Here is a 20046-nt window from a genome sequence, read left to right as displayed (position 1 = left end):
TTTGGTACTCAGCATTTCTGAAGAATTTATATCTTAAAGTCCCCGGACCCTTCCACCACACCCACGTCTGGCCATGTCGGTGGCTGTCCTCACCACCGGGTGGGATTCAGAAGAAAAGAGATTCTTCCATCTGTGGGCAGCCTGGATGGCTCCTTTGTCACTCTTCTAATCAGCATATCTGGGTGGGAAACTAGACCCCAGTTTCCAGAGGCACCGAGAGTGCTGAGGGTTGAATTCAGAACAACTGGAGCAGAAAAACATAGGGACTGGATTATAGCAGAACTCATTCCTCTCACGGGATCCCCGCGCCCCCATCAGCTTCAGAGGCAACAGGCCAATCAAGACGGCGGCCTTTGCCTCCGGTGAAGTCGGCGCACTCATTGGGCAATTACATCCATTTCCCACATGAGGAAGCTGAGGCTCAAAGAGGGCAGGTTCAGATTCATAACCACACATCATCCAGAAAGGAAAGAAACCACGGAGGGCTCAGAAACTGTTGTATCCAGTCGGGCAACTTCCTGAGGGAGGAGATGGGAATTGTGTGTGTCTGTCTACGTAGGCCACTGCTTGCCCAGCCTTAGACGCTGCTTGCTCCGAGAGCTGGAAGCCTAAGGACTCAAGTGAGACCGGCAGGGTCGGAGCAACACGGGGCTGGGCAAAGGTGGGAGCCCTGGTGTGCTGCGGATGGGAGCAGGCTGAGCCAAGGAACTTTCCTAAGATCCTCTCCTTTCCCCTGTTTCCCTGAAGCCATCAGTCACAGAAACCAACCTCTGATTTGTTCCACTTCATCTTCGAACGTCACCGAGCTCCGCCTCTTGGGTGGGCAAGTGTGGGAGGGAGGGTTGTCATCAGACGTGAAGTCTTCGAGCAGCATGACATCCGTTCCTAAAACCAAGGGCAGATTGTGCGCCTACAACAGGCAACACCAAGTCCTTCTCGCCACCTTTCTCGCCCTCGCTCACACCCCTTGCGTCCCTCTCTCCCCTTTCATTTATTCAAACCCACAATCGGGTGCAACCAAGTGCCCTGCAGCATTTGCCCAGGACACACACTGTCTCTCATCCCATTTCAGGGAGTTTGCAGCCAGCCACTGTGGCTGCTTCAGACACACCAGAAATACAGCAGCGCTATCCAGGTGGACGGGGTACCTGCCACGGCGAGTGGACTCAGAAGTGATGAGTCCACCGGACCTGGAACGGGGAAGGGCAGTCGGGCTGAGCGGAGGACGGGGCCCTATTAAAGGGGCTTTGTGTTCAGAGTGATTCTTCTTACAGTTTGAATTTCTATCATTCTAGTTAAGGTATGCTGTGCTAAATAAACATTTCAAACCCGAACATGTAAAGTTCTTTGGGGGCCAAAAAGGGATTGAGAAATATGCCCCCCAAAAAGTGGGGAAAAGGCAGAAAGGAAGGAAGTCCTACGAGAGAGCGGGGCAGGCGGGGCGGGGCTGGGGGGGGACCAGGGTGGGGAAGGGCAGGAGGGCTGAGCAGGACCCGGGCCCCACACCGGGGCAGGCGTTGGGACCAGTCTTGTTCTGTCTTAGCCTCCAGCTATCAGTCCTTCAAGGCCTTGGTGCTCAGGAAACTAGGAAGAAAGGGAAGCTGGGAGCTCCTCATTTGTTTTTGCAGAACAACCTGAAAAGGCGTGTTCCTCTAGCGGACTTCACAACATGGTGGTTAAGCACACAGCTTCCCAAATCGGACAGATCTAGGATCACAGGCAGGATATTTGGTCCCTCAGCATCCTTCCACGTCTACGAAATGGGGATCGTAATTCTCTCTACCTCACCGAGTTGTTGGGAGGATTCTGAGTTGAGAAGTGTGAAGATGTGACACATCGCGTGGCACACAGCACGTGCCTCATCAGTGGAAGTCATCACTCGTGAGGACACAGCTAATAAACAGCGGGGCTGAAGCTCACACCCCGGTCTGTGTGACCCCAAAGCCCATGCTCTTTCTTCTGCCTACCACAGGGGTCCCCAACCCCCGGGCCGCAGATCGGTGCCGGGCTGCAGCCTGTCAGGAACCGGGCCGCACAGCAGGAGGGAAGTGGCGGGCGGGCGAGCGAAGCTTCACCTGCGGCCCCCCCATCGCTGGCATCACTGCCTGAGCCATCCCCCCTCCCCCGTCCGTGGAACAACTGTCTTCCACGAAACCGGTCCCTGGTGCCCAAAAGGTTGGGGACCGCTGGCCTACGACACTGTCCCCTTACTCCTTTTTGCCTGGTCACCTCCTATTCACTCTTCAGGTTTTAACATCACTTCCTCAGAGAAGCTTTTCTAACACCGCCCTCCCCCCGCCTCGACAAGTTCTCCCCCAACAGGGGGCACATACAACTCCGTTCCGTGTCCTCACGGCACTCGGCTTCCCCTTCCATAGCTCTCATCACCCTTATAACCCTTATTAAAAGCAGAATTATTGAGGTATAATTCGCATCCCACACAACTCACCCATTTAAAGCACACGGGATGGCCGTCTTTCCCACTAGACGGAAAGCCCCGTGAGGGCAGTTTACCACTACATCTCCAGAACCTAGCGCAGTGTCTGCTCAAAGCAAGGGTTTGGCAAGTAAATATCTGTTAAACGAATGAATGTCACTGTGCCTCTGGATTCCTGCTGGTTGTCTGAGAAGAGGGAGAGAGCCTGAGGAGCGACAGAGACCCTCCCGTCCTTCAAGTCACAGGAGGGACTCGGGCCTACAAGGGAGGGTGTTACCAGTGGTTCAACCCTCCGGGCTGCCAGTGGGAGAGCATCCTCAGGGAATGTTCTGCCCCTGGGGAAATGCTCCACGACAGGAGGCCTGGTCTGGGTCCCTGCCCACGGCCGGTCCCCCCAGAATTCCGTGACACAGGCTCAGGCCAAGAAACACAGGTCAAGGCAGAGAGGAGTTTTCCAAAGGTCCCGGCAGGGGAGATGGAGGAGCAGGGAGGGAAATGCCCACAGACAGCCTGCTGTCGAGGTCCAGGAATCAGCACCCTCCCTTCACGCCCAGGACGTGGACAGATGGCAGCCCCGGGACGGGGTGCTTCGTCAGCTCCATGAATGACGTAGGGACACCGACGGCCTCTGCCCACGAGCCTCTCATCCAGTCATGAGCTGGCAAGCACGGGGTGTGGCACTTGGGTCCCCAGAGCGGCCGGCAACAGACTGTGACATCACAGAGCTTGCCGCTGGGGGGAGGAGTCCTGGGCCTGCGCCATCCCCTGGGCAGCAGCTACAGGGAGGGTCTGGAGAATGCTGGGGGAGATGTGTTTCTTTGGGGAGACCGAGTTCCCCATAGGCGGGTCGCAGGGCATCTAATGATGGTGACAAGGTATCCGACCTGGTCGGAACTGCCCTCGATAGAGGGACGGCTGCCCCAGCTCACAAATGGACAAACTCAAAGGTTTAGAAAGAGACTGAGCAGCTTGTCTGAGATAACACAGCTCTTAAAAGTCAATTCGAACTGAGTGAACTGATGAGGATGATTATAATTTTTGTGACTTTCTGTTTGAATTAAAAAAAAAAAAAATCCCACAAGGACTCAGAGGCAAAGAATACAGAAATCAATTTTCACTGCAAAGTAAAGGAGCTGTTACAGTGGAGGATTACTGGACTGAATGTCAATATTATGACATAGTATGAGTGTGTTTCAGGTTTGGTAATTGCAATCATTGTTGCTTTTGTTGTGGTCATCCATGTACAATGCTTCGTGTCAGTCTATTTATCTCTTGTAAAAATAAAATACAGTGTGTGTGTGTGTGTGAAAAAATTAAAAAAAAAAAAAAGTCAGTTCGAGACTGAAAACCAAGCAGGTTGACTCCGGAGCCTGCACTGGACGATGGTTATTATAATTCAAGTAACAACTGACAATCATTTAGCACTTTAACTTTTCAAAGGCTTTCACTCAATTCGAATCTCACAACAACCCTGCATGGCAGAGAGAACAGGAGCCGAGATCCCCACTGCAGAGAGGAGGAAACTGGGGCACAGAGATGCTGAAGAGCCGGGACTGGACACCCAGACCCTTGACTCTCGCCCCTCCACACCCTGGGAGACGTCCCTCTCCCCACCAGCTCCCAGCCGGCAGGCACTGGGGCAACGCGACAGGTGAGGGGCTTACCTGAGTCCTGAGAGCAGCTGAAGCCGGTGTCCCCCGTGCTGCTGCTGTTCCCCAGGGGCTGCCCGCCGGCCATGAGCGCCGTGAGGTGTGGGGACAGGCCCAGGTCTGCAAGGCAAGGTCGGCACTGACCGCACCATCCACGGCCCGCCCCGTCCCCAGGGGCCTCGCCTCCGCCCCCGTCCGCTCCATCCTCCACGCGCTGAGGACGCGAAGCTCTTGGCTGCCCTTCCTTCACTTCGCCCCTTGTTCCTACCCCGGGTAGCCTGTGACAGGATTCCCTGGGTGCCCCCAGAGGGGACGCGTTCGTGACAAACGTCAAACCCCGACAAGGCAGGTGGGAGAGAAAACGAGGTGAACAGTCCTGGGAGAAGATCTTCCAGTTAAACACGGGTGGGTGTTTAACTCCCGAGATCCTACCTGAATACCAAACGGGATGTTTTTTGAAGAGGCCGAAACCCCCAAATGGAGAAGATGTTTGTAAGTTGGAAGGCGGGGGGGTGGGCAGTGAAACTAGCCCAGGAAAGAGCCGAGGCTGGCAGAGGGGGAGGCCTGGAAGGAGGCCCCCAGAAGCTCAGGAACTGGAGGCCCGGAGTCTCTGCAGGCAGGTGGGGCTTGATGGAAAGTCTCTATGGAAAGCAGTGGGTCCCCTCCACTGCTGTTCCCAGTTCGGGGTCCAGGCTCCTGCCCCCCATGTTGGCAGGAGAGTGGGCAGAGTGAACTGGGGGACTCTGGCCTTAGCGACACCAGGCACATGGCAACGTGGCAAAAACCGAGGGAACAATGAGAGGCTACACAGTTACCAGTGGGAGCCCCGCCCCACTGCCTCACCTAACCTGGGCAGGAGACCAGAGACCCCGTCCCCAGGGAAATCCAGCCAGCCAGAGAGAAAAGCCCCGCAGACACCAAGAGCTGGGCGCCCCGTGAGACGGCTCAGTCCCAGCACCGCCCAGGGCTTCCCGACGGCTTTCCTGGGCCGACTTACTAACCGTGAGGGACAGCGGAGATCACCAGATACTTAAGGAAAGGCACTAGCAGAGATGGGGAAATAAAAAAGGAAGGGAGGAAGGAAAGAAGGGAGAAAAAAGGATGTCTCCGGAGACAATGCAGGGAGCTTAAGAAAACAAACAGAATTCTAATTGGGTGCCCTCAGAAAACTGAGAAAATAATGAATCCATGAACAAAAGAGCTGGAGGCCATAAAGACCATGGAGTTAACAAAAAAGGCACTCCTAGCAATTAAAAAAAAGCACAGAAAAGTCAGAGTCCTCCCATCTCATGAGGAAGACCTACCTACCTGCCACGAAGGACCTGCCATAAAGGACCACCAGCGTCCCCCCCCCCCCAGCAAACCTACAGACAGGGGACGCCTCCACCCTGTACCTTCATCCTAATTCTTCTGAGGGGACAAAGCGACATGATACACATGCTCTCCTTTCTCCTTCAGAGCCACGGAGGAAATGACGGGGGCTGGACCTGTGCAGTCAGAGCACGCCACTCTCAGAAGCTCCCTGTCATGACCTGTGGGGAGAGCACTTGTGCAAGGAGCCTCCCCCTCTCCTGGGGGTTGGTGTGGAGGTCTGGGGCCAGAGAAGAGCCCGAACATGATCACCCACCTCCAGGGTCCTGGCCTCAGAATATGACTATGTCTCAGCTGGAAGCCCGGCTTCTGCTGGGGGAACATCCACTGCCAACCGGGACGGCTGAGGCCACAGTGGGTTCTGGACACCGTCTCTGAGGCTGCAGTGAGAGCCAGGCGCAAGTCCTGGTCTCTACCAGTGGGAGAAATCACTGGAGCCAGACCAATGCGGCTCGGCGAAGAGGTGTGGCAACAGGGCAGCCAGGAGGCAACTCTCTATTCTGTGTTTATCCAGCGTTTTACCACTGGAGAGTGGACTCAGTTACCCTGAGTTTTTTCACATGCAACAACAACACATCTACTGGGCTGGGCCCAATCCAACCCCTTTCACAACATTCTTTTTTAAAAAGAAAGAAAGAGAAAGGCACAAAACGACAGGCACAGGGATCAGATCAGAAGCCTGGAGTGGCCAGAAGAGTCCTGAGTGCCTTTGAGAGGCTAAAAGAACAGAGTGCGATTCTGGGGTGACACTGGCACTTTGAAGCAACCAGAAGATCTCTAGGTGGCACCAGGAAGGGAACTTGGTAAAGCAAGGCAGGAAAATTCAAAGGCCCCAGGGTCTCCTTCCTTCCCTCCAGCCCAGACCTCACAAGGGCCCTGAGGTGGGGCATTTCCCCTGAGCAAATGGGAGTCAGCGTCCTTCTCTGCAGAAGATAGCTGGGAAGGCTCTATGCCCCGTTCCAGGAGCTTCAAGCATCACACGAGTGCAGCATTAGGAGAGGCTGCCCCCCCACCATGCCCAGGCCTCCCTCGAAGCCTGGGTGGGGCTGCTATCTGGGCTGCCCACCCCAACTGGGCTGGCAAGTGGCAGAGTTGCTGGAGAAGCCTGTGGCCCTTTCTCCTGAAGGCCCCTTCTTTGCTCCGATCACCTGTAGCCACCTGTCAGCTTTGGATTTGTAGTCTGGCCTCCCAAGACCAAACGTAAGCACTTAGCGCACCTTTCAGCACTAGAATCAATGCCCACTCCAGGGTTGACCTACCCACCATGAAGTGGTCCTGCCTGGCAAACCCCAGGGAGGCCAGAGATCTCAATTCCTAGGGGAGCCCCACGGGAATCTGCTGATGAGACCTCACCAGCAGAACGTATTGTGATGGCCCGGTGACAGCTGGCACCCAGGGAAAACCTAAGCTGCTGCACTTCTTCAGTTTGGGGCTAATAGAATGAGAAAACCAAAATCCATGGATTATGGCTGAAATCTACGTATGAAATCAACATGACCGCACGTGTAAAACTCCCGGCATCCCAGAGTCAGTAGGAAAGCTCCAGGTGTGTGTGGAATGCCACTTCACTGCACCTGTGCTCACAAGCACTGTTAGGAAAGTTTATAATTCCATGTACTGAATCCTTTGGTGAAAACTTTGCAGATGCCTATGCAAACGGAGAGGAACAAAAGCGAGACAGGGCCTCCGAGCCTTTTCTTGCTGGCTTTGGAACCAATCTTAACCATCCTTCTTTCGTTGTGCTCACAGGAGAGCACGTGCATTGTCTGAGTGGGAGGGAGGTGGCTTGAAGCAGGCTGGGGCAGGGAAAGCCCACTGGGGTTTAGGCGTCTGCTGCAGATGCAAGTCATGCCCACAGAGGGCGCCAGACCAGGGTCCGGTCGCAGCCCCCAGTCCCTCAGCCAGAGGGACCAGGGATGCGAGGTGGAGGGCAGAGTTCTCCCTCCTGACCAGAAAGGCCGTGGGCATTCCTGGCATGGCTGGAGCAGGGCGCGGAGCTGGGGTGGGCACTCTCTTTCCAACACTCCTGCTGCTGCTGCTGCCCACCTCCTGAAGTCAGGACATCCCGGGAAGAGGCAGCAGGGGTGCCCCCAGCTCCCATTCAAGGGCAAGGCCAGCAACTCAGAACCCATCATCCCACACGCTCTTCAGCCCAGACACATCCCACAAGACTGCTTTTCCCTCAGTGAGGAGACTTCTCACTGCCTTGGACTTGCCAACCCAACCACAGCTGGTGTTTTCCTCCTGTTCTCACAGCCTCAAAAACTCTTCCAGGATCATCTCAAGTGGCCTGCATGGACAATCTTGGCCCCCCAAAGCAGATGTTTCTTTCTGTTCTATCTACCCTCTCCTCCTCCATTCTCCTTCCTCATTTTTTTCCCCTCCTCATTCTTAACTTCATTGGAATCGAAAACATTTAATGTTTTTTTTATTTTTATTTTTTTGCCCAGAAGGTAAGTGATTTTACAAAATCTGAACAAATAAGTTAATCAGTGAAATGAAACCAAGCCCTGAATGTACTCCTCCTGGCTCACAAGTCACACTTGGAATCATGGTCTTGCCAGCGGCAGGGGGTGGGCATTTCAGGAATTAAAATACTGGGGTCCTGAGAGATTTTTTTTCTCCTATAGTCAAAATAAAAAGTCCCAGAATTCCTTCCTTTCTCAAGAAGGAACACTCCATCAGTCCCTGAGATAAATCAGTGACATTGGTTTGTTTAATTGCCACATGGAAAAGACTCCTCTCATCACTACCACTGAATATCATGATAATTAAGAGTTGTTATTTCTTCCCACTCTCTTGGGAGGGTAGGTGGAAGACCTATTTCCTGAGGAGGAAAAATTATCTCGAGCAGCGTGAGCTGCCCAAAGTCATCTGGCAAGAGACTAGAACTGCAGTCTGAACTGGCGCTTTCCTTGAATATGATCTGATAAGTGCCCTCAGAGTCTCTCTTCCAACAGCCTGTCCAGACGACAGTCTCCCTCAAACAACACAGTCATAACTGCAGGGGCAAGACCCACCAGTGCATGCTACAAACAGTGGGAGCCTCAAAATATCTCCTATGTTGTACTCACTAATGACAATGGAAAAAAACGGTGAATTTACAGTGGGGAAACCTGGCAGACGCCACCTTAACTGTAGGGACTGAAAGTACTCTCCACCAAATTCATACACTGAAGCCCTAACCCCCAGTGTGATGGTATTCAGAGGTGGGTCCTTGCGAAGGTACTGAGGTTTAGAAGAGGTCATGAGGGTGGGGTGCTTATAAGAAGAGACCGGAGAGCTTGCTCTCTCCTGTCCCTCTCCCCAGCCATCTGCCATGGGAGGACACAGCAAAAGGACAGCCTGGAAGAGGGTCCTCACCAGAACCCAACCATGTTGCCACCCTGACCTCAGACTTCCAGCCTCCTGAACTGTGAAAAAATGAATGGCTGTGGTTTAAGCCATGCAGTCTACGGTAGTTTGTTGTAGCAGCCCAAGCTAAGACATCAACCGAGAGATCAGGGTAAAAACTAGCTAGTAAGAAGACCTACTGACATATGTGCCCCTGGCATGCTCATTAGGAAGAATACATCACCCGCCCAGCCTGCCTGCCAAAAAGGTATTACCTCATTGTGACCCTGAGAACACATGAGCTACATGCAAATTGAGGGGCCTTCTACAAAATCCCCAATCAGGACTCTACAAAAAGTGTCAAGTCATGGAAGACAAGGAAAAAAAAAAGACTTGTCAAAAACTGAAGAAGACAAGGGAGATGCGACAACTGAATACAACGTGGGATCCTGAACTGGATCCTGGAACAGAAAAAAGGACATCAATGGGAAAATGGGTGAAATCTGAGTCAAGTCTGTAGTTGTTAATAGCACTGCACCCCTGGCAATGTCTTAGGTTTGATAGCTGTGCTACGGTTAGGCAAGATGTTAGCACTAGGAGAAGCTGGGTGGATGGGTATTCTCTGTACTGTTTTCCCAACTCTTCACTGAGTCTAAAATTATCTCAAAAGAAAAAGGTTTAAAAAAAAAATCTATCCCCAACTAAAATAAACCAGTCTATCCCCAGAGTAATTCCTCTGGGTCTCATCAAAGGGGATGGGATCATGTCCAGAAACTGTTAGCTCCGAAATCAATTATCAGATGGAGGAGCAGCTTTACACACACCAGATAGTGGCATTTCAATGAGGGAGTGGAGGTCCGCCATCGACACATCCTGAATTATTAGGGCCAATACGAGGAAACCACTGACCTGTGAGGAAAGGCCCAAGACAGAGTATGTTCAGGAGGGGCAGCTGACGAGGGGAGGAAGTGCTTTAAAGAGAACCCTGCCTTCAAGGATCACTGAAAGGTGAAGGTAGCCTGGTCCAGGGCTTGGGTTCTTTTTTCTCTAGATAGAAGTATCTATCAATATACTCTCCAGGCCAGCGGGCCATGGCTGCGGTCACAGAACACGGATTTCTGAACTCTGGTGCACCCTGCCTTGAACTGCTGAGCTCAGGAAATCTGCTTGGGAATCACAGCGGACACTCTGGGATGTTCCTTCCCCAAAGGAAACCTGTGTTTTAAGCCCTGAAGCAGCAGTCAGTCTGAGACCTCGCCCATCAACCTGCCCGAGCGCCTGCGGGACCACAGGCTACACCCGCCTGAGGGTGGGCATCCCTTCCCTGCCAAGTTCCCAAGTTACCTGTGATCCTGTTGGAAATGCTGAAGAGCCTGGAAGTCCTCTGCCGCTGCACAAACGGTTCCCGGTAATACCGATCCCCAAAGCACATGCCCAGTAGTTCCTTGCGAACCGTCTTGTTCCAGAGTCCATAGATCAGGGGGTGGCAGATGGCACTGGTAAAGGACAGCCAAGTGGCCCAGGTCTCCAGGGTTGGGGAGACATAGTTCTTCCCCCAGAGGGCCTCAGAGGTGATGACGACCATGTAGGGGCCCCAGGTGGCCATGAAGGCACCAATGACCACCAGGATGGTGATGAGCGCTTTGCACTGGTTGGCCGAATAGACCACGCCCTGAAAGGCGTTCTTCCTACTGCCCGAGGAAGAGGTGGAGGTGCTGGAGTTCTTCCTCCCGTTCCTGTGCACGTCCTCCTCCACAAGGACCACGGTGCCACAGTGCACCTTGCGTGCCTTGACCCTGGCCACGCGGAAGATGAAGCCATAGCACACCAGCATGACCAGGAAGGGGAACAGGGCACACCAGATCTGCCAGAAGGCGGTATAGCCAGGCTCCCGGTGCCACGCGGCCACACACATCCACTTGAACTCGTCAAACTCCACCGATGACCAACCAAATAGAGGTGGCAGGCAGCCGACGAGGGAGTGAAGCCAGATGTAGGCAAGCGCCACCACGGCCCGGTTGCCTGTGATCTTCATGGGGTACACCATGGGGTACAGGACGGCATAGTAGCTAGAAGAAGAATGGAGGCAGGTGAGGGAGAGGAGTCAAAACAGAGAAGACACACCAGGAGGGGCACCCACTGCTCTCCTAGGTGGCGAGCTCTGCTGGATTTCTCTCATTCAACACTGCCACGGGCTGAATGCTTCTGAAAGCAGCACCTTCTCTCAACCCTCCCCGGACAGGTCACAGACTGGCCATGTCACACAGCTCCGTGGAACTCTTCACCGGACAACGGCTGGACACCAGGGAGAGCACAGAGCTCAGGCGGCCCTGCTTCCAGAGCCCACTCGTATTTGGGGGTGTGGTGAGTCTTCAGGCATCTACAGGAGTTCTAAGGGATCATGCATCAAGCCAGATCACTCCTGTGTTTCTGACAGTAATCCTTTTAGATCCGTTTTCAGAGGGTCCTCAGAAACCAGAAGAACATCTAAGGATTATGGGGTACATTCGTTCAGGGAACGTTTACTGAAGGCCTGCCACATGCCAAGCCCTGTGCTGTGCACCGGAAATACAGGTAAAAAGATGCAGGGGGGAGACGGACACACAAGCAGCGTATGAGGCCCTGGAGCAGAAAGGGCTGTATTTAACCCTCACAACACGTCTCCAGAGGGACTGGCATTATCATTATCCTCATCTTAGCAGCAGAGAAAGGATAAATAATCTGCTCTAGATAAGGAAGGGGAAGAGACAAGATAAAAACCCAGGCAACCTGACTCTACAGTCTCCAGCGCACATGCCAGCAATTCCCTGCAAACCGTCTCGTTCCGGAGTCCACAGACCAGGGCTGGTTCCTAACCCCTCAGCTCTGTGCAGAAGGAGAGAGGCCTGGAGAGCTACTGATTCGTAGTGACGGGGCCTCGGATCCAGGCTGCAGGGTCAGGGCGGGCTTCCTGGACCAGACGGCACACAAACTCAGGTCTTGAAAGGTCAGAGGCACTGGCCCAGGCACAGCTGAGGCAGGACGCCAGGCTTGGCGAGACGCGGAGATGTACCTGAGCACCGGCTCAACGAGGAAGCTGCCTGTAGCTCACCCAGGCAGGCGCGGGGCGATGGTGCGCGGGGAGAAGAGGAGCCAGGGGGCCGGGGTGAGCCCAGCCTTGCCAGCCAGCTGAGCTCTGACCCTTTAACTGGAGTGGGTGGGAGGATTAGACCATGGGGTTGAAAGCAAACCACCAGCCTCCCCACCCGGACATTTCATCCAAAGGAAATGTTCTTTAATGATGGGGCTTCTGCATGAGGGCGACGTGTGGCGGGACAGGGATGGCCACACTGAGGACCTTCCTGAGTCACCCCTGGGCACTAGAGCTCAGGGACAGGGGCCATGGCCCGAATCACCACCTGCTGCCTGGGGCAGACTCTCATGGAGGGGCTGTCCCCTCAGGCTATACCCTGTATGAAGGGCCTTCCAAATCAGAGGCAAGACGGGGACTGCTGCTCTCAAGCCTCGAGGCCCCACCAAGGTCTAGCCTGGAAGGAGTGTTTCTGAGCGTGGAGCCTGATGAGAGGAAACCACCGTGATTATGGTATGGATTACAGAACCCCTGCACAGAGCCTGGGGTAAAGCAATTCCTGTCTTATGCTGACATCTGGGTTTGCATCTTGCAAGGGCCGTGCAGCCCCGTGAAAGCAGCATGGCTTTGGAGTTGGCAATCCCTGGGTTCAGACGGCGACTCTGTTGTCCACTAGCTATGTGACCTTGGGTAGCGGATCTAACCTCTCAGAGCTTCAGTTCCTTTACCAGGAAGATGGGAATCACAGAACCTCTGGCATAGATCTGCTCCAAGGACAGAATGGGCTAGAGTGGGGGGAAAGGGCTGGGTGGGGCCTCCCTTTAGATGGCAGGGGGGACAGAGCTGGGACATTGTGCACTGACCTTTCCCCCTTCCTTCCTGAAGACAGAATCCCCATCTTGCTCCTGCAAAACTGCTGTGACCACAGGGGACACTGGGCCCTTCTAAGCACCAGGGATGAATCAGGCCATGCTGGTGGTATCCCCTCCCTTGCCAGGTGACCAGCTGAGGTGCTGACCTGTGTGACATCATCTGGCAAATGAAATGTGAGGGGAGTTTGCTGCGGTGGGATGGCGGGCACTTCCAGGAAGGTTTTCTTCACTTTTAAAAAGAAACAAGGAGGATATTTCTACTTTCCTCTGCCCATTTAAAACTCGTGCAGGCCCTCTGACCTGAGGCAACACTTCAGGGGCGAGTGTACAGGTAGGTGTGGGAGGCCAGGTCTGGGGAATACGAGCCGTTCCCGGCTCCTCTGACCAGCCACGTTCAACCAGTCATCAAAATCATTACGACGGGGGGGGGGGGGGGGGGGGGGGGGCAAGATGGCGGAAGAGTAAGACACGGAGATCACCTTCCTTCCCACAGATACAGTAGAAATACATCTACACGTGGAACTGCTCCTACAGAACACCCACTGAACGCTGGCAGAAGACGTCAGACCTCCCAAAAGGCAAGAAAATCCCCACGTACTTGGGTAGGGCAAAAGAAAAAAGAAATAACAGAGACAAAAGAATAGGGACGGGACCTGCACCAGTGGGAGGGAGCTGTGAAGGAGGAAAGGTGTCCACACACTAGGAGCCCCTTCGCGGGCGGAGACTGCGGGTGGCAGAGGGGGGAAGCTTCAGAGCCACGGAGGAGAGTGCAGCCACAGGGGTGCGGAGGGCAAAGCGGAGAGATTCCCGCACGGAGGATCGGTGCTGAGTAGCACTCACCAGCCCGAGAGGCTTGTCTGCTCACCCGCCGGGGCGGGCGGGGGCAGGGAGCTGAGGCTCGGGCTTCGGTGCTAGCCGGGAGGGAGTCCGGGAAAAAGTCTGCAGCTGCCAAAGAGGCAAGAGACTTTTTCTTGCCTCTTTGTTTCGCGGTGCGCAAGGAGAGGGGATTCAGAGCGCCGCCTAAACGAGCTCCAGAGACGGGCGCGAGCCGCGGCTATCAGCGCGGATCCCACAGCAACAGGGGCGCAGAGGGAAAAACGGAGAGATTCCTGCATGGAGGCTCGGCGCCGAGCAGCACTCACCAGCCCGAGAGGCTTGTCTGCTCACCCGCCGGGGCGGGCGGGGGCTGGGAGCTGAGGCTCGGGCTTCGGTGCTAGCCAGGAGGGAGTCCGGGAAAAAGTCTGCAGCTGCCAAAGAGGCAAGAGACTTTTTCTTGCCTCTTTGTTTTGCGGCGCGCAAGGAGAGGGGATTCAGAGCACCGCCTAAACAAACTCCAGAAACGGGCGCAAGCCGCGGCGATCAGTGTGGACCCCAGAGACGGGTGCGAGCCGCGGTTATCAGCGCGGACCCCAGAGACAGGCAGGAGACGCTAAGGCTGCTGCTGCCGCCACCAAGAATCCTGCGTGCGAGCACAGGTCACTCTCCACACCGTCCCTCCCGGGAGCCTGTGCAGCTCGCCACTGCCAGGGTCCCGTGATCCAGGGACAACTTCCCCGGGAGAACGCACGGCGCGCCTCAGGCTGCTGCAACATCACACCGGCCTCTGCCACTGCAGGCTCGTCCCGCATCCGTGCCCCTCCCTCCCCCCCCTCCACCCCGCCGGCCTGAGTGAGCCAGAGCCCCCGAAGCAGCTGCTCCTTTAACCCCGTTCTGTCTGGGTGGGGAACAGACGCCCTCAGGCGACCTACATGCAGAGGCGGGTCCAAATCCAAAGCTGAACACCGGGAGCTGTATGAACAAAGAAGACAAAGGGAAATTTCTCCCAGCAGCCTCAGAAGCAGCGGATTAAAGCTCCACAAACAACTTGATGTGCCTGCATCTGTTGAATACCTGAATAGACAACAAATCATCCCAAATTCAAGAGGTGGACTTTGGGAGCAGGATATATTAATTTTCCCCCTTTTCCTTTTTTTCTGAGTGTATATGTGTATGCTTCTGGGTGAGATTTTGTCTATATAGCTTTGCTTTCACCATTAGTCCTAGGGTTAGGTCCGTCCGTGTTTGTTTGTTTGTTTGTTTGTTTTTTACTCAAAAAAAAAAATTTTTTTTCCTAATAAATGTTTTCTTAATAATTTTTTCCTTATTTTCTATTTTTAGAAATTAAAAAAAAAATTTTAATAAGTTTTTTCATATTTTTTATTTTAAAAAAATTAAAAATTTTTTTCTTAATAGTTTTCTTATTTTTTACTATAAAAAATTAATAAATCTATTTTTAAAAATTAAAAAAAATTTTTTTCCTGAATACATTTATTCTTAATTTTTTTTCTTATTTTTTATTAAAATAGCTTTATTTTATTTTATTTTATCCTCTTTCTTTCTTTCTTTCTATTTTTTTCTCCCTTATACTCTGAGCCATGTGGACGAAAGGCTCTTGGTGCTCCACCCAGGCATCAGGGCTGTGCCTCTGAGGTGGGAGAGCCAACTTCAGGACACTGGTCCACAAGAGACCTCCCAGCTCCACATAATACCAAACGGCGAAAATCTCTCAGAGATCTCCATCTCAACATCAAGACCCAGCTTCACTCAACGACCAGCAAGCTACAGTGCTGGACACCCTATGCCAAACAACTAGCAAGACAGGAACACAGCCCCATCCATTAGCAGAGAGGCTGCCTAAAATCATAATAAGGCCACAGACACCCCAAACACACCACCAGATGTGGACCTGCCCACCTGAAAGACAAGATCCAACCTCATCCACCAGAACACAGGCACTAGTCCCCTCCACCAGGAAGCCTACACAATCCACTGAACCAACCTTAGCCACTGGGGACAGATACCAAAAACAACAGGAACTACGAACCTGCATCCTGTGAAAAGGAGACCCCAAACACAGTAAGATAAGCAAAATGAGAAGACAAGAAACCACACAGCAGGTGAAGGAGCAGGGTCAAAACACACCAGACCTAACAAATGAAGAGGAAATAGGCAGTCTACCTGAAAAAGAATTCAGAATAATGATAGTAAAGATGATCCAAAATCTTGGAAATAGAATAGACAAAATGCAAGAAACATTTAACAAGGATGTAGAAGAACTAAAGAGGAACCAAGCAACGATGAAAAACACAATAAATGAAATTAAAAATACTCTAGACATGATCAATAGCAAAATAACTGAGGCAGAAGAACGGATAAGTGACCTGGAAGATAAAATAGTGGAAATAACTAATGCAGAGCAGAATAAAGAAAAAAGAATGAAAAGAACTGAGGACAGTCTCAGAGACCTCTGGGACAACATTAAACGCACCAACATTCGAATTATAGGGGTCCCAGAAGAAGAAGAGAAAAAGAAAGGGACTGAGAAAATATTTGAAGAGATTATAGTTGAAAACTTCCCTAATATGGGAAAGGAAATAGTTAATCAAGTCCTGGAAGCACAGAGAATCCCATACAGGATAAATCCAAGGAGAAACACGCCAAGACACATATTAATCAAACTATCAAAAATTAAATATAAAGAAAACATATTAAAAGCAGCAAGGGAAAAACAACAAATAACACACAAGGGAATCCCCATAAGGTTAACAGCTGATCTTTCAGCAGAAACTCTGCAAGCCAGAAGGGAGTGGCAGGATATACTTAAAGTCATGAAGGAGAAAAACCTACAACCAAGGTTACTCTACCCAGCAAGGATCTCATTCAGATTTGATGGAGAAATTAAAACCTTTACAGACAAGCAAAAGCTGAGAGAGTTCAGCACCACCAAACCAGCTTTACAACAAATGCTAAAGGAACTTCTCTAGGCAAGAAACACAAGAGAAGGAAAACACCTACAATAACAAACATAAAATATTTAAGAAAATGGGAATAGGAACATACATATCGATAATTACCTTAAATGTAAATGGATTAAATGCTCCCACCAAAAGACACAGACTGGCTGAATGGATACAAAAGCAAGACCCATATATATGCTGTCTACAAGAGACCCACTTCAGACCTAGAGACACATACAGACTGAAAGTGAGGGGATGGAAAAAGATATTCCATGCAAATGGAAATCAAAAGAAAGCTGGAGTAGCAATTCTCATATCAGACAAAATAGACTTTAAAATAAAGACTATTACAAGAGACAAAGAAGGACACTATATAATGATCAAGGGATCGATCCAAGAAGAAGATATAACAATTGTAAATATTTATGCACCCAACATAGGAGCACCTCAGTACATAAGGCAAATACTAACAGCCATAAAAGGGGAAATCGACAGTAACAAAATCATAGTAGGGGACTTTAACACCCCTCTTTCACCAATGGACAGATCATCCAAAATGAAAATAAACAAGGAAACACAAGCTTTAAATGATACATTAAACAGGATGGACTTAATTGATATTTATAGGACATTCCACCCAAAAACAACAGAATACACATTTTTCTCAAGTGCTCATGGAACATTTTCCAGGATAGATCATATCTTGGGTCACAAATCAAGCCTTGGTAAATTTAAGAAAATTGAAATTGTATCAAGTATCTTTTCCGACCACAACGCTATGAGACTAGATATCAATTACAGGAAAAGATCTGTAAAAAATACAAACACATGGAGGCTACACAATACACTACTTAATAACGAAGTGATCACTGAAGAAATCAAAGGGGAAATCAAAAAATACCTAGAAACAAATGACAATGGAGACACGACGACCCAAAACCTATGGGATGCAGCAAAAGCAGTGCTAAGAGGGAAGTTTATAGCAATACAAGCCTACATCAAGAAACAGGAAACATCTCGAATAAACAACCTAACCTTGCACCTAAAGCAATTAGAGAAAAAAGAGCAAAAAAACCCCAAAGCTAGCAGAAGGAAAGAAATCATAAGGATCAGATCAGAAATAAATGAAAAAGAAATGAAGGAAACAATAGCAAAAATCAATGAAACTAAAAGCTGGTTCTTCGAGAAGATAAACAAAATTGATAAACCATTAGCCAGACTCATCAAGAGAAAAAGGGAGAAGACTCAAATCAATAGAATTAGAAATGAAAAAGGAGAAGTAACCACTGACACTGCAGAAATACAAACGATCATGAGAGATTACTACAAGCAACTCTATGCAAATAAAATGGACAACCTGGAAGAAATGGACAGATTCTTAGAAATGCACAACCTACCGAGACTGAACCAGGAAGAAATAGAAAATATGAACAGACCAATCACAAACACTGAAATTGAAACTGTGATGAAAAATCTTCCAACAAACAAAAGCCCAGGACCAGATGGCTTCACAGGCGAATTCTATCAAACATTAAGAGAAGAGCTAACACCTATCCTTCTCAAACTCTTCCAAAATATTGCAGAGGGAGGAACACTCCCCAACTCATTCAATGAGGCCACCATCACCCTGATACCGAAACCAGACAAAGATGTCACAAAGAAAGAAAACTACAGGCCAATATCACTGATGAACATAGACGCAAAAATCCTCAACAAAATACTAGCAAACAGAATCCAACAGCACATTAAAAGGATTATACACCATGATCAAGTGGAGTTTATTCCAGGAATGCAAGGATTCTTCAATATACGCAAATCAATCAACATGATACATCATATTAACAAATTGAAGGAGAAAAACCATATGATCATCTCAATAGATGCAGAGAAAGCTTTTGACAAAATTCAACACCCATTTATGATAAAAGCCCTGCAGAAAGTAGGCATAGAGGGAACTTTCCTCAACATAATAAAGGCCATATATGACAAACCCACAGCCAACATTGTCCTCAATGGTGAAAAACTGAAACCATTTCCACTAAGATCAGGAACAAGACAAGGTTGCCCACTGTCACCACTATTATTCAACATAGTTTTGGAAGTGTTAGCCACAGCAATCAGAGAAGAAAAAGAAATAAAAGGAATCCAAATTGGAAAAGAAGAAGTTAAGCTGTCACTGTTTGCAGACGACATGATATTATACATAGAGAATCCTAAAACTGCCACCAGAAAACTCCTAGAGCTAATCAATGATTTTGGTAAAGTAGCAGGATACAAAATTAATGCACAGAAATCTCTTGCATTCCTATATACTAATGATGAAAAATCTGAAAGTGAAATTAAGAAAACACTCCCGTTTACCATTGCAACAAAAAGAATAAAATATCTAGGAATAAACCTACCTAAGGAGACAAAAGACCTGTATGCAGAAAATTATAGGACACTGATGAAAGAAATTAAAGATGATAGAAATAGATGGAGAGATATACCATGTTCTTGGATTGGAAGAATCAACATTGTGAAAATGACTCTACTACCCAAAGCAATCTACAGATTCAATGCAATCCCTATCAAACTACCACTGGCATTTTTCACAGAACTAGAACAAAAAATATCACAATTTGTATGGAGACACAAAAGACCCCGAATAGCCAAAGCAATCTTGAGAATGAAAAATGGAGCTGGAGGAATCAGGCTCCCTGACTTCAGACTATATTACAAAGCTACAGTAATCAAGACAGTTTGGTACTGGCACAAAAACAGAAACATAGATCAATGGAACAGGATAGAAAGCCCAGAGATAAACCGACGCACATATGGTCATCTTATCTTTGATAAAGGAGGCAAGCATATACAGTGGAGAAAAGACAGCCTCTTCAATAAGTGGTGCTGGGAAAATTGGACAGGTACATGTAAAAGTATGAAATTAGAACACTCCCTGACACCATGCACAAAAATAAACTCAAAATGGATTAAAGACCTAAATGTAAGGCCAGACACTATCAAACTCTTAGAGGAAAACATAGGCAGAACACTCTATGACATACATCACAGCAAGATTCTTTTTGACCCAGCTCCCAGAGAAATGGAAATAAGAACACAAATAAACAAATGGGACCTAATGAAACTTAAAAGCTTTTGCACAGCAAAGGAAACCATAAACAAGGTGAAAAGACAACCCTCAGAATGGGAGAAAATATTTGCAAATGAAGCAACTGACAAAGGATTAATCTCCAAGATTTACAAGCAGCTCATGCAGCTCAATAACAAAAAAACAAACAACCCAATCCAAAAATGGGCAGAAGACCTAAATAGACATTTCTCCAAAGAAGATATACAGATGGCCAACAGACACATGAAAGAATGCTCAACATCATTAATCATTAGAGAAATGCAAATCAAAACTACAATCTCACACCAGTCAGAATGGCCATCATCAGAAAATCTAGAAACAATAAATGCTGGAGAGGGTGTGGAGAAAAGGGAACCCTCTTGCACTGTTGGTGAGAATGTAAATTGATACAGCCACTATGGAGAA

General features: G+C 49.7%; 1 protein-coding gene across 8 annotated transcripts in view; it reads right to left on the bottom strand.

The window, feature by feature from the left end:
- GPR161 (G protein-coupled receptor 161) overlaps positions 1–20046 on the bottom strand; it is a gene marked incomplete at its 5' end in the record, with an annotated part of 69813 nt that overhangs the window by 8939 nt on the left and 40828 nt on the right. For all 8 annotated transcript variants that reach the window (XM_082360802.1, XM_082360806.1, XM_082360799.1 and 5 more), the window contains 3 exons: positions 769–885; positions 4102–4206; positions 10135–10859. In XM_082360802.1, coding sequence (XP_082216928.1) covers positions 769–885; positions 4102–4206; positions 10135–10859 — 947 coding nt within the window. The remainder of the gene's footprint in view (positions 1–768; positions 886–4101; positions 4207–10134; positions 10860–20046) is intronic.

This window comes from Balaenoptera borealis, assembly GCF_965194805.1.
Source record: "Balaenoptera borealis genome assembly, chromosome: 1".
NCBI classification, from domain to species: domain Eukaryota; kingdom Metazoa; phylum Chordata; class Mammalia; order Artiodactyla; family Balaenopteridae; genus Balaenoptera; species Balaenoptera borealis.
The sequence above is the reverse complement of the archived record's forward strand: the minus strand, read 5'-3'. Positions and strand labels throughout refer to the sequence as shown.